This window comes from Sebastes fasciatus, chromosome 19, assembly GCF_043250625.1.
Source record: "Sebastes fasciatus isolate fSebFas1 chromosome 19, fSebFas1.pri, whole genome shotgun sequence".
Taxonomy (NCBI): Eukaryota; Metazoa; Chordata; class Actinopteri; order Perciformes; family Sebastidae; genus Sebastes; species Sebastes fasciatus.
Genome location: NC_133813.1, coordinates 13,729,882 through 13,744,603, shown reverse-complemented (window position 1 = coordinate 13,744,603; position 14,722 = coordinate 13,729,882). Strand labels below are relative to the sequence as shown.

General features: G+C 40.0%; 1 protein-coding gene across 5 annotated transcripts in view; it reads right to left on the bottom strand.

Annotated features, from left to right (window-relative positions):
- The window catches only part of kcnt1a (potassium sodium-activated channel subfamily T member 1a), a 34,512-nt gene that overhangs the window by 11,597 nt on the left and 8,193 nt on the right, over positions 1 to 14,722 (bottom strand). For 3 of the 5 annotated variants that reach the window (XM_074618707.1, XM_074618708.1, XM_074618709.1), the window contains exons 3-17: positions 8,992 to 9,071; positions 8,589 to 8,736; positions 8,327 to 8,365; positions 7,924 to 7,972; positions 7,688 to 7,747; positions 7,304 to 7,378; positions 6,417 to 6,500; positions 5,927 to 6,021; positions 4,940 to 5,120; positions 4,702 to 4,866; positions 4,404 to 4,540; positions 2,844 to 2,907; positions 2,598 to 2,706; positions 1,858 to 1,966; positions 107 to 256 (exon numbers count right to left, since the gene is read on the bottom strand). In XM_074618707.1, the coding sequence (XP_074474808.1) occupies positions 107 to 256; positions 1,858 to 1,966; positions 2,598 to 2,706; positions 2,844 to 2,907; positions 4,404 to 4,540; positions 4,702 to 4,866; positions 4,940 to 5,120; positions 5,927 to 6,021; positions 6,417 to 6,500; positions 7,304 to 7,378; positions 7,688 to 7,747; positions 7,924 to 7,972; positions 8,327 to 8,365; positions 8,589 to 8,736; positions 8,992 to 9,071 (1,545 nt within the window). Of the gene's footprint in view, positions 1 to 106; positions 257 to 1,857; positions 1,967 to 2,597; positions 2,707 to 2,843; positions 2,908 to 4,403; positions 4,541 to 4,701; positions 4,867 to 4,939; positions 5,121 to 5,926; positions 6,022 to 6,416; positions 6,501 to 7,303; positions 7,379 to 7,687; positions 7,748 to 7,923; positions 7,973 to 8,326; positions 8,366 to 8,588; positions 8,737 to 8,991; positions 9,072 to 13,118; positions 13,360 to 14,722 lie in introns of those variants that run through there. The other 2 variants (XM_074618712.1, XM_074618710.1) reach the window with 2 other exon arrangements.

The following is a 14,722-nucleotide window of genomic DNA, read 5'->3' as shown; positions in this document are numbered from 1 at the left end:
AGTAAAAAGATCGAAATACTTCTTCCATCCGTGCCCGTAAATGTCTCGGTGTATTTTCAACCTGTCAGCATCTGAAGAAGATGCTTTAGTTTAAATGTCAACTCACTTCTTGTGAGCATGAAAGGAAGCGTATGTAAAGCTTTTGCCGTTGTACTCTCCAAAGAACTTGCTGTCACAGACTCGGATGTGGTAGACCTCGTTGCCGGAGCAACATCCGTACATCCTCTGCCACTGCTCCGGAGACTGTTGTCCTTCTCTGCATTCATTCAGGGAAAACACAAACAAACATGGTAAACCTGATACCTTTTTAAAGTGTTAGGGATTTTCCACATATACTAATGTATACAATATGCAATTTTTAACTATCTAGATCAATACTTGATCTAATCAGGATCAATCATTATCTGTATTCGCAAAACTCTCCATCTCCTCTCCTTTCATCCCTCCAGACCCTCAGGGTCTCCCGCCCTGCGTCTCCTGGGTTACCTGGTGAAAGCAGAACGCTTGATCCGTGTGTCAGCAACTCGGTTTTACTCTTAAATGCCCGATGATGCCTTCCAGTAATTACGGTAATTGCTCAAACGCTTTGAGTTTTATGCTCTGTGCTCAGAACAACCCTTAGGTAACAGTTTACATACTTGCTTCTTATATTTATTAATATTCACTAGGGCTGTCAATCATTTTTTATCTGTTCAAAATGTACCTTAAAGGGAGATTTGTCAAGTATTTAATACTCTTATCAACATGGGAGTGGGCAAATATGCTGCTTTATGCAAATGTATGTACTGCATATATTTATTATTGGAAATCAATTAACACAAAACAATGACAAATATTGTCCATAAACCCTCACAGGTACTGCATTTAGCATAAAACATATGCTCAAATCATAACATGGCAAACTGCAGCCCAACAGGCAGCAACAGCTGTCAGTGTGTCAGTGTGCTGACTTGACTATGACTTGCCCTAAACTGCATGTGATTATCATAAAGTGGGCATGTCGGTAAAGGGGAGACTCGTGGGTACCCATAGAACCCATTTTCATTCACATATCTTGAGGTCAGAGGTCAAGGGACCCCTTTGAAAATGACCATGACAGTTTTGCCTCGCCAAAATTCAGCATAAGTAGGAGTGTTATTTAGCCTCCTTCACGACAAGCTGGTATGACCTGGTACCAATTAATTCCTCGAAAACAACAAAAAAAACATAGTTATGAATATTATATTCCATTTCTGCTAATTGATCCCCAGAAATGTCACACACTGTTCCTTCATCTCTCACACTCAAAGCCGCCCACACATGCAATGCAAACATACATTTGCATAAACATACTCCCTCTTACACAGTCAGACAACTATAACAGACATTCATATACCCCTTTTGTATATTAATATTTGCAATCTCAAAGCCTGTTCGTCTAATAAAAAGACAAAAAGCTTCACTTTCTAAAGAGTTGTCAGAAACACAGTAAGTGCTACAGCCCTCTGGTTCCCCTTTAACGCGGTTTCCCTCAGTCATTGACATTAGCTTTTAAAAGTGATCTGTTTGCATGCTGTGAAAAATCATTCTCCACTGGAGAGCTTTTCACTGTTTTACAAAGAGCACATCCTAAAAAAATCCATTTCGGAGCCGCCTGTTCTCTTCTTTGCTTTGATGCACTCTCTTTACTTCCTGCCGTTCTTCACAACGAACTAGGACTTTTGTCTTTGCTCGGGCTTAGTCACCTCTCTGTGCCAGTTCCATGGACACATCAATATACAGTACATCAGCAGACATGAACATGTGAAGAACTTTGAACTTTGCGATCCCACTAAAGATGAATCAAAAAAGCCCGAGGGAGAAGATTAGGCTACTGACCGTCCGCGGGAGGTGTGCACAAGGAGCGTGACCAAGGTGGAGGTGGCAGGACACACACAGTTGAGGGCCAACATGGCGTACTTGAATTCCTCCTCACACACAACATGATCTGAAAAGGATCCAAGCAGTAGAAGTTATAATGACCATAAATTGTCGTTTAACCATATTAAACATTAAACAACCAAGATAAAACATATAAATTACTGAGCTTTCGAGGTGTTGGTAGGTATATTTTGTTATGTTTGGACAGAGCCAGGCTAATGGTTAATTTGAAGTCATGTTTCTGGCCACCTGATGAATGTACGTCCAACATTAATTCTCCTTCTAAGGGCACATGCGCAAATGCAACCGAGTGACCACTGCCTGCCGCGGTGATATTAATGCTGAATGTAGGCGGTGCCAAGTGGGGTCAACCACACAAATGTCTTTTGGTATTGGTTGAGGCTGTGACTTTACCGGTCAAAGTTCACCAAAGTTGAACTCCACGCAATGCAAAGTTAATGGATGGATTACCAAACGGGCCTACTGGGCACAAGTCTAGGGGCCTGAAAGGCTGGAGAGGCCCTGGGCAAGAGGGCCTCTGTTTGAAGTTACTGCTAACATTTCTTATTGGGAAGTCACAAAGAGACACAAAATTATCACAAAGAGATGCAAGATGACAGATGAGAGTGGTATCGATTTTTTCATCTAACTCTCCAGAAAGCGAATAAACGTCTCACTGACAGTTTAGAAATTCTCACCTGCAAATTTTACATGGAACTTGTTTTCAGGTTTGAGTATCTGGACATAGAGGGGACAATTTGGAGCAAAGTCCTTCACTGCCCAGGCTCTCAGGATGGTCTGATGGTCCTGAGGGAAAACAGTCAAAGTAATCTCCTTTAATTAATTGGTAATTGTCTTTATGACTGACAGCATTAATGACTTGAGTTTTTGTAAACAAGTGAATGGCAACTCATAATTGGTAGAGTTATTGTTGCTGTCCTTACCGCAGCCATGCGATCCACCTCGTTACGACTGCTCAGAATGAAACAAGCCTCTGCGTCATCCATTCTGCAGCCGCGAGACAAGTTGACAAATAATAGAACAAAGTCAAAATGTATGAAAAACAAAGGCAAATTACTCAAATACAAACAGCGGGAAAGAATCATGAACCCTGCCACAAAAAAAGAGTCAGCAAATGACCTTTGACCAGTCAGAAGAGACAACAGACAACATCCTTTGATTTAATATTTAAGTTGCTGCGTATAGACAAACACACAATCTGCACTGTATATGTGCTGTATGTGTGGAGCTGTTTTGCATATGATTAGCACAGACAGGAGAGTGCAGAATGCAAAACAAGTGTGGGAGGATATGAAACGGTGCCAGAAGCAGGATGTAAGCGTGACACACACCCGGTCCTCTACTTCTAATTGCTCCATCACATCCCTGCCAAATGTTTAAAGTGAAGCTATATAAGCGATTTTTATCAAAGTAATCCTTTGGTGTTTGGTGTAAGGTGTTCCATACATTATGGTGCCACTGTTGCACAGGGCTATTATGTGTTTTTGGCAAGCTATTTAATGTTTTTATTGTTGTAATATTGCATAAAAAGAAATTAAAAAAATAATAAAAAATCCAATGGACAAAAAAATACGTACTTTTAGTACCTGATGCATCTTAAGCTAGTAAATCAATAAATAAATAATACTTTCAAATAAAAAATTTATAAGTGAATTAATTAATTAAGTTAGTAATTTTCTTAGACTTAAAATGAGTTGAATTTTCCCTGTTAAGCTTGGCTGTACCTCTGTAAGAGACTTTGAGGCTTGCATGTGATTTAAAGCTACAGAAATAAACTTGACGTACAGACCGACAGCAGGTCTTTCAATCTTTTCATCAGTGTTAAAATTTTCACTTTCATGATTCAAAGTTATCAGAAGTATTTGAGACGGATCATGTCTGCTTTCCTCAGAGAAAGTGGTCCATTTAAGTCTCAAAAGAAATGGGTATAGTTTGAATGAAAAATGACAATGTTGTCTCAGCATGAGGCAACACAATAGCTCTGACAAGCATATTTACTGAGAAAGCAATGAGAGATTATTTGGGCGGCATTAAGGAATGGAAGGACAATAGAGTTTCATACTCTAGTGATGTTTGTGGCAATTATTTATATCTGCCTAAAATGCAAAATATAAAACGTTAGCATCCGACTATAGACAATTTGTTCTGAGTCAAAGCTGTGCAGCTAGTGCATGCTGCATGGACAGATTGACGACCAAAGGAATCCGTGAAGTTGTTTATATTTTCCTGAAGAGTCAGGAATATCTATCAACCATCCGTTATCTGTAACCGCTTGTAAAAAAAATTAAACTAATTAAAAAAAAAAAAAAATGATGGATAAAAAAAAGGATACATCTTCTGGATCCTTCTCATCCTCTGTGGACCATAATGTTATGGTAATCTAACCAAGATATTTTAGTCTGGACAAAAGTGTTGGACCAACCGAAAGACAGACAGACAGACAGACAGACAGACTGACAGACCAAGGTTTAAGTGTCACTTACTTGGCTCTTAGCAGGTCCTGGTCTTTGAGAACAGATCCTTGCAGATAGATGACCCTTTGAGACCACAGAGGGATCTGCAGCACTCTCCGCACCTGGAGGTCCATCTCACTCGGGCACAGGATCACCACATAGTAATCCTTTAAGATCACACACGAAGCATTTCTAGAAGATGTCTAATGTCTTATCTGAATCACAATCCGTTTAAATATCCTTAGAAAAACGCTCCATGCAGACCATTATCACATTCTATATGTGTACTCTAGAGTACAAAAATGCACTATTTTGTGTTGTTTTGTACCTGCAGTCTGGGATGGGCGTAGAATTCGTTGAGGAAATCCATGAGCAGGTCTATCTTTAGTGCGCTGACACACAGTACGACGTGTTTCTCCGTCTGCGCTCTGTGGCGGCTGTAATTCCCTCCAGACTTCTGTCTCTCCATCCACAGGTACATCAGCTCCTCAAACTGACACACGGCTAGTAAACTGAGTGAAACTCACAAAGGAACATTCAGGAGATTAGGAGATTCATCGTCCTACCTGCAGAGGCAGCACCACCAGAGCCACGCAGATCATGATGACCACCAGCAGCTGGGAGGGCCAGATGCGTGGAGTGACGTCTCCGAAGCCGACGGTGGAGAAGGTGACGATGCAGAAGTAGAAGGAGTTGAAGAGGGAGAGGTTTTTGCCCGCTCGCTCCAGGTGCTGGATTCCACATGTGCTGTACAGGACAGGTTAGAGAAACATGAATACAAACACACACAATGACCACATTTATCCCTACCATGTAATGTTCACATAAAGCAGCAAGAACAAAAAGGCTTCTTTAGGTTTTAAGGCAAAGGTCTTTTAGGCAATAAAACTACAATTTATTTAGGTTTAGGCAAAAAAAAAAGAAAAAAGAATTAGGTTTAGGCAACAAAACTACAACTTCTTTACGTTTAGGCAGCATTCCTTAAAATCCGGCAATGTGGCACCTTCCCGCAGGGTTGTGCGGATGTGGGTGTGTTTATTTGTGCTTTAGAACGTAAGCGGCATGAAACAATTGGAACATATTGTATTATTTCTCTGATGATTCACTGCTTTGTCCTAGCTAATGCCGCTCCCTCTCTTCATTCACTCTCTCCTTCACCCAATCACGGCTGCTCTCTCTCGCTCTCAAGCTAGCTTAGCATTTTTGGAATTAATTAGAAGTGTACCGCTATGTTTTTTTCTTTAATTAGTACCAAATTACACAACTCTTTCGTTCCAGGAAACTTCCTAGCAAATTATTAGGAATTTATGGACCTGAAAATTAAAGTGTCACCAATTTTCCTCATTGATTGGCTAGTCGCTATCTGATGTTAAGCTATACATTATCATTACAATATAATGCGATATAATACAAAAGCTTAAAACATACATTTCTTATTGAGGTTATGATACAGATAAATACAACATACATTATAACTGAATAGAAGACGATACACCACCACAAAAAGGACCTTACGAAAAGCTAAAAAAAAGTTGTTGAAGAAGCAACCTCACCCAGTGAAGACCAGGCAGAGCAGGGTGCAGATGAGAATGAGGACCTGGTTGAACATGGCTGAGTTGGTCCTCTGGATCGCTCTGTGGACATCATTCTACAACAACAGACATTAACATTTGAAGCTAAAAACTCTCCTCGTCTCATATGAAAGAAAGATATCAACTTCATCCATCAAATGTCTCACATCATTAGTTTAGATATGAGATGACATTATGCTTTTGCTCTTAAGATGCTTCCTGCTGCAGCTGAGCAGCGCAGAATACAGAGCAACATGATAAAATGCAGAGAGGGTTACATGTAATTCCCCCAGCGGAAAAACCTCCAGGGTGCACACTATCAGAGCAGAACCAAAGCAGGAGAGACGTGTTGTTGTCAGCAGCCGCAGTAGGACTGCGAGCATGAAGTGTCTTCGCCTGAACAAAGTCATTAAAATGTTGATTGAAAACAAGACATTAACAAAAAACAATTACGTTAATGCGCTTCACTCACAATCATGTTCTCCAAAGCACACTTGGCCAGCCAGCAGTTGAGAAATACGGGAATAAAGATGTTTCTTATTGACGGCCAGAAGATCTGAGGACAAAGTGAGACATTTCAAACAGATGACGTTTCATTCAGTTTCATTTCAACGTTTCTTCAATCACACATTGCAAACCGCACACCAATGGGAAATACTGTATGGATCAATGGGCTATACCTCCGGGTCTGAAAAGTGAAGCCAATGCAGAAGTGTCTTAAACCTGCATTCTTTCTAATAGCCAGCAGGGGGCGACTCCTCTGGTTGCAAAAAGAAGTCTGATTGTATAGAAGTCTATGAGAAAATGAGCCTACTTCTCACTTGATTTATTACCTCAGTAAACATTGTAAACATGAGTTTATGGTCTCAATCGCTAGTTTCAAGTCTTCTTCAATACAGCATGATGTTCATTTAGTAAATTATGCTCCCATTTAGAGTCAAATAGGCCATAAAGCAGGGGATGCGTTTGGGTGGGGCTACATTTTTTGCTAATTAGCACTAAATGTGGCTAAAAACTCTACACTAATGGGAAATATGTCTTGTAGCGTAGATCTTTCACCTGTCAGACATTACAACCTGCTATTATAACACTTAACATCTAAAACAACTGTGGCGCAGAGGTACAGTCTCTAGTTTCCAGCCATCTAAATGCTTATTCTTCTCTTTTCTGTGTCCATTAAGCTGACTCTCAGCAATACTTATGTCCTCTATTGTTGAAGGCTAACAGTGAAAAAAAAAATATGAAAAAGTAAAATAGAGTGTTGACATTACCGCTGTCTACAGTAGACACGTTAAAAGTATTACCAGGAGATAGGAAAGATAATGAGTATGTCAGTGTTTCCATGGTGAAAGTTTTTACCGTAATGATGAAGGGAACTGTGTTGATCATCTCCAAAAGAAATGACACCTGGAATATCTGCTCCCAAATGTTCCCCTAGAATAAAATAAAAAAAACAAAACATGCACAGACATTTTAACAGTTTCACCTGTGAGCACACAATAGACAGTGAGTCACTGCAGAGATGCAGATCTTAATTGTAGTCTGTCACTTTCCACGACCACTTAATCCTTCACCTCCACCAGATCCTGTAATTACTGCCGATATTTAATGTAGCCGTGACAAATGACTGGGGCTAATCATGCGCCACTTATGGATTGTCAATCTCGCAGAGTGACTAATAATTGCACAGACTGTATTACTGACGTGCTTCAAGTCTCTGTGTCTTTTTATTTTGTGTCTTACCTTGTAGCTCAGATACATCAGTAACATGGTCTCCAGGAAACTAATGATGGCTACAATGACCTGCACAAGCCAACACAGGGAAAACACAAGCTCATAAATTATTTACAGCAGAATGGCATTTCAGAAAATAATCCTCTAAGGAGGAAACCCACAGTGTTTTCACAGCGAAGTCATGTACTTCCATTTAGAAAAGGTTAGTTTTAATTAATTCATATTCTTATTATGTTGTGACTCACTTGAATGGCCCAGACAGGAACTTTTCTATCCACCCAAAAGATCAACTCCCTGTCAGACACAACAGCAACTCTTTGATTAACAATAAATATCCTGTACATCAGTCAATAAATGCATTATTATCTGGTTTTATACCATCAGCAAGATAAACACAGTCAGAATGAGACTTGTAGATGATCAAGCTGTCATTATATCTTCAGATGGTTATTAATAAAGTAAGACATAATAAATGGAACATGTCCAGCATTGATCTCATGCCAGGTTAAATAATTAGGCGAGTGCAGGAAACGAATTACAAAGAGCCGAACGAGCACTCACAGAGTGTTGCTCTCACCACAGGCTACATAATAATTTCCTACTAATTTGACCCCATTAACAGAAATCACACCTTCTGCTGCCGCTTACCAGTTAACCTGCACTGATCCGTTCCACGGGCAGTCAACACTGCAGATTAGTGAGGAACAAAACAGAATGAGAAGTTAATTAATGTAGGGAGGGTTGTAACGTATACCGGTTTCAAGGTATACTATGTTATTATATTGGGCTATAAAAATAGACATGACTTGACTTTTCATTGTCTTTCTTTCAATAATCTATCATTAGTTCCTCTGTTGTTTTCGTTGTTCTCGAATAAATCTCGACATCTTTTCTCTCAGTGTGAACGAACCATTTGTTGTTGCCACTGGCAGTGTTCTGCTGTCCTGTGCTGTGACTGCCGCTGGCGCCCTGACCGGGGTTATCCGTCACCACTCGGATGATGTACAGCAGACAGGTGAGCAGCTTCAGGGAGAAGTTGAACACACGAATCCGAAGGCCTAAAGGCGAAAAAGGGACCAAAGAAATGCTCATTACAAAACAGTGAGACACTGCAGCAAAACTGAGATTTATTGTGACTCATAAATAACATCAGTTTGTACATTTACAGTAAGCGTGCACAGCGGTTGCTAAGCAAAACACGTGTTTTTCTGCATTCATCTGAGTCTCATTAGGCACGAATTTTGAACGGACCCTTTCAATTATGCAACAGCCAATTTAGGGACGTGAGAAGATGACCTGCACGGTCCACTTACTTGACCTTTGGTTTTTGATGAAGAAAAGCTTCAGACGCTCCTTGAAGGTGTTTTCATTCACGTAAAACTCCACCTGCACCCTGACGGAGAAGAGAAGGAGAGAAACTGTCACACAGGAATCAGCAGCACAAACAAAAAGAGACACGCAGATGTTTTTCCGTACAGTTTTTGAAGTATAACATTTTACACAGCGTGAATATTCATAATGTTATTCTTCTAATCATTTGCCTAAGGAGAGTTTGGTAATTATCTCTCTCTGATTTTGTCATCCAATTACTAGACAGGGTTACGACACGCAGCGTAAACCGTAGGAGCCAAAGAGCAGCTGTTCTGTATGGAGGATCATTTCACCCAGAATTAAAATCAAAAGGGAAAATAGAAAATTTAAAACTGAAAGCCTACATGATTATTATTTTAGTAGTAGTCAATCTTTTCCTAAGCCTAACTAAGTAGTTTTTTTGCTTAAGCCTAACCAAGTCGATCTTTTCCTAAACCTAAGTAAGTCGTTTTGTTGCCTAAGCCTAACCAAGTCGATCTTTTCCTAAGCCTAACTAAGTAGTTTTATTTTGAAAAGACTGCAGCAGAAATTGACACGTGTGTCACGTGTTGCTGAGTCGTGCTGAGCGTCCCGAAAAAAAGGGAAATTCATGTCTATGTACACGAATCAAATGGATTGTATTTCGTGACTATTTCACAAACTGCCGTGAGACTGTGTTGTTCACACGACATCTATTGCACGTCTGTCCATCCTGGAAGGGGGATCCCTCCTCTGTTCCTATACAAATAAAATAGACTTGCCTTGACTTGCTCATTTTACAGCTAAACAGTAGACTCAAATATGTTTCTGAAAAGATTTACTTTCTTGTGGATGAAGAAATATTTCAATTTGCAATTTGAAAAAACAAAAAGGATGAATTGTGCAACAATAGAACATGTTGGATGTAAATTTTTCAGACAGAGAAAAGCACAGAAGGTAGAGACTCAGTCAGAGAGAATAACTCATACAGTAGCTTGGCAACACACCAAAAATATTTACACTATTATAGTCCTCACAGTGCTGCCAGCAGGAGAGAGTGCAGACAGGTACAAAATGAAAAGAGATGAATTTGAGGAAGGTTTGAAAGCACGTGAGGCTGTGATCCTGCTGCTGCAGTAATCCCAACATGTGGCTGAAAGGTTCACAGTGGGAAGGAAAAGGCAGTGTGGGTTGTTGGATGCACAGACATTCTTCTGTTCGCAGCTATTTCAGGTCTGCACGATGCTAAAGCTACACCAGAGAGTGGAGGAAACCCTTCGGAGATGAAACACCGAGACAGAAATCCTCGGCGATGAGATCTGAAAACAGCTGTCACATCTGGCCAGCAGCAGGGCAGAGATGGGATCTTCAACTGAGAGCTCCTGTCACATATGAGGGGCCTACAGATTGCTCTCTGTCTGTCTCTGTGTCTCACCCCTCCACCCACACACCCACACACACCCACAAACACACACACACATATAATGGTGCAAGTAATGACCCTTAATCAGCTCCTGTTGAGCACACAATTACAAGCAGAGGAGGTCTGACATTAGTCATACTAACTGTCACATCGGAGTTTCAGGCAACAAGGTGCTCTTGGAGTAATAAGTTCTTTTAAAACGACTAATTCTGCAAAAGTTATGCAAGTGTACTGTAATCATCTTGCAGCTCTGGAACAGGCCTGCTTTTATCAGATCAGCTCACTTCGAAGTGTTCATCAACACCAGAGAAAGACCTGTTGCTCTGAAGGCAAAAAAAGTTTAAGTAAAACCAGGGAGTTTGACTCTAATCGTAACGTAGTGAATAGAGCTGAAGCAACTTGATCAATCAATTAGTAGATCAACAGAGAATGAATCGATTATTAAACTATCATTTCCAGCTTCTCAGTTGTGAGGATTTGCTGCTTTTCTTAGTGATAGTGAATATATTTGGGTTTTGGACTGTTGGTCGGACCAAACAAGCAATGACATGATAATTGTTAGTTGCAGCCCTAAAATCAAACACTTTATATTTTAGATTCCATTTCTGCTAATAGATCCCCCGAAATGTTACACAATTTTCCTTTAAAGCTGCAGTAGAAAGAAAGGTTTTGGCATCATTGGGCAAAAATTCCATAATAACCTTTCAGCATATTGTAATTCAAGTGTTCTGAGAGAAAACTAGACTTCCGCACCTCCTCATGGCTCTATTTTCAGGCTCCAGAAAATCTAGCCCGTGACGGGAGATTTTGACAAATCACAGGTCATTTCAGAGAGAGAAAGCGTTCCTATTGGCTGTGCTCCAGCTGGTGGGCGGTGCTTGGTATTTCCTCAACTGATCTCAACATGGCTGCCGGGTCACAAACTTTCTCATTTTACAGCCAAACTGTACACTACAAGATGTTTCTGAAAACATCTGAGGAGAGAAATAGGCATTACAGTAACAGAATATTGATTCATATTTGAGCAGTGCTGCCTAGTTTGACCGTTTGGTCGGAGTTCGAGAGTGATTGACAGCTGGCTCTCAGAGACGGCAGCTGGACGGCAGACTCCAGCTCGGCTCTGATTGGTTGTTTTCCTCCTGTCTGTGAAATCTTGCAGATGGCATTAGGGGCACCGGAGGACACCGGAGGACACCGGAGGACACCGGAGGACACCGGAGGACACAGAGACAGATGTTCTTTTTTCAGATTACCTGTCTCATGGATATAGTGACCGTTTTATAAAAATAACTTTTTAAAATCCTATTTGCTCCAATTCTACCCACTGCAGCTTTAAGCAAAAATACAGAAAATTCACTGGTTGTGGGATCTAAAATAGGAATATTTTCTGGTTATATTTGTCTTATGTGATAGTAATCTGAATATATTTTGGTTTAGGACTGTTGGTTGGACAAAATAAGCAATAAAAAGACATCACCTTGGGATTTAAGAAATTGTCGATTAATCGATAAGTCAACTGACAGAAATGTACTATTTAAAAAAAATAAGTTAATTTTAAATTCAATTCATTAAACAAAAATGCCGAAAATTCACTGGTTGTGGCTTCTAAAATGTGAATATTTTCTGATTTGTCTTATAAACTGAATATCTTTTGGTTTTGGTTTTGCAAAAAAAGCAATAGAAAGACATCACCTCGGGATTTAAGAAATTGTGATCAACATTTTTAACCCTTCTCTGGCATTTAGATCTAATCTAATCTATTTTTTAGAGCTGAGATGATTCATCAAAGTGCAGTAAAGTTATTAGCAAATATTAGAAAAATAAAAAAAAAAAAAATTAGTTGTAAATTGCAGATCTTTGGGTTTTGAAGTGTTGGTTGCACAGGACAAGAAAATTCAATAAGCCAAATTGGAAATGAGAACCAAAATATTAGAGATTGAATCGACAATGACAGTCGTTAGCAGCTGTATGCATGAATAAAAATGAATAACCGACTTCCAGTAACCTTTTCAGCCATAATGCAGAAAGTACAGTATATTATATGTTTTTTCAGTTTATGTATGTAAAGTAGTGGTTAAGTTATGCAAATGCAAATGTCTTGAGGCATATATTTTCTTGCAATTATACAGTTTTAAATAGATTAATAACAGTGTGTATATTTTTTTTTTGTAAAATTACAGAAAATCCTTCTACTTTTATCTGTAAAGAATACTTTATTTTTACGGTTAGTTTTGTTAAAATTAGCATTCAAAAGCTGTTAAAAAACAGATATTTAATGTATTCCATTTATACAGATTTTTTTTGTTAAAACACATGACACATTTCAATAAAAAGTTAATTATTGTAATCTTTACATTTTTTTCTGTAATTTCGAAATATAGACAAAAAATTTAAAATTTCTTGAAAAAAAAATGTTTTTTTTTACAGTGTATATATGAATAAACACACATGCAGGCATTTCTGTGTATCTCAGCAGTTTTTAGGCGCGCTTATCAAACTGGTCAGAGCGCATGCACGTTGTTTGCTTCCTCCATCTGTCCATCTGTACCTGCAGCTATTTATTTCATAAATGCATCTCAGGTGAAAAATAAAAATAAATCCATCTCACAGTGTGGTAAACCCTCGCTTCTCCTGCAGAGCATCCAGCACCAATAATCCACTGACATCATCCATCATCATCCATCATACCTCTGCCCAGCATCACCAACACACGGATCCGACCTCCAGGTGATGATCCTCGGATCCATCGTGCTGCAGGACACCTGAAGAAGCTGCGTCGTGCAGTCACTGTTATAATTCCTACAAGCTTCTTGACCAACGCGCCTCTCTGCATGCAGCTCTAAAACAACACTGGGGTTTTTGTCGAAGATGAATTATTAAAAAAAAAAAAGATGTTATTAATAATCTACAAGAAGCTATAAAAATATAATTCAAAAGACAAAGCTAATCATTTATTTTGAGGACTGAAGAAGTGCTTATTGGGAATATTTTTAGTACACAATCTCTCTCTCTTTCTCTCTGGTGCGCGGGCCTGTTGCCACAGCAACGTTGCTATGACAGGAATAACCCCAAAGGATGCTGTTGCAGCAGCATCAGCACCAGCATCAGCACCAGCATGGTCCTCTCCAGCAGCACGAAGCTGTAAACATTCACTTTGACATATTTAGCATCATTAGTGACAAGACGACAGCAACAGAAAGATCGTTTTTTCTTTTTGGATCTGAGAAAAATGCAGATAAAAAGAACAATGCTCTCTCTCTTCTGCTGTCCTTCCCGTCCCTTCCACCTTTTTGTCTTCTCTTAATTTGAAGAGTCTGAAGTAGTAATTTATAGATGACCTCCTCTATGAGTCAGCTGCCTTTTGAAAAAACACCCGGAAGAGGCCACTTCACTTGAACCCCCTGTCGCCCACGCTGGTGGCGCCACTCAATGCAGCTTTTCAAATTACATGAGAAGACACTCATGGTATGTGTCCATAGGGGCGTTTTTTTGTTTTTATCATGAGGGATCTCCTCGCTTTCCAGCATTGGACGCTTGATGGGCTGCCATATAAGACAAAAGACACTCGGCACCTGATTGGACAAAAGCTCTTCCCTCGTGGGCTGCTGCTCCCAGCTTTTTAACCTGGAACCAACATGGCGGCTCGTTTGAAAACTTTCTTCTCTTATATCACGAAAATAGTTCACTGAAAACATTTTATGCGAGAAATAAGTCATGCAGTTGCTGAATCTCTTTATTTTAGATCAACAACTGTTAGTTTAAAAGTTTCTAGGGAGTTTCCAGAGGCGGCGAGTCACGCTGGACGCCCCTGATTTGTTAAAAGTAGCCTAGACCTCAACTTAATGCAAATGAGGAGCGGGCAACGTGACGCCCCGACTCACAAATCGCGCCGCCACGCTACCAGAATGCATTGCACAGCTGCTAACATAGACAATGAATGGGAAGCATGGAAAGGACGGAGGCTGTGGACATGTACCATAACATCATAATGGTGCGAGTCCACAGGGGCGTTTTTTATGGCGAGGGATCGCCTCGCTTCCCAGCATTGGACACTTGATGGGCTGCCATTAGACACAAGGCACCTGATGGGACGAACGCTTTCCGTCGTGGGCTGCTGCTCCCAGCTTTCAAACCGGAACTAACATGGCGGCTCGTTTGGAAACTTTCTTCTCTTATATTATGAAAATAGAAAATGTGTTTCTGACAACATTTGAAATTTCGACAATGAATGGGAAGCGTGGAATGGACGGAGGGTGGCACTTATGCATTTTGCATTTATACATCGCTTGTCG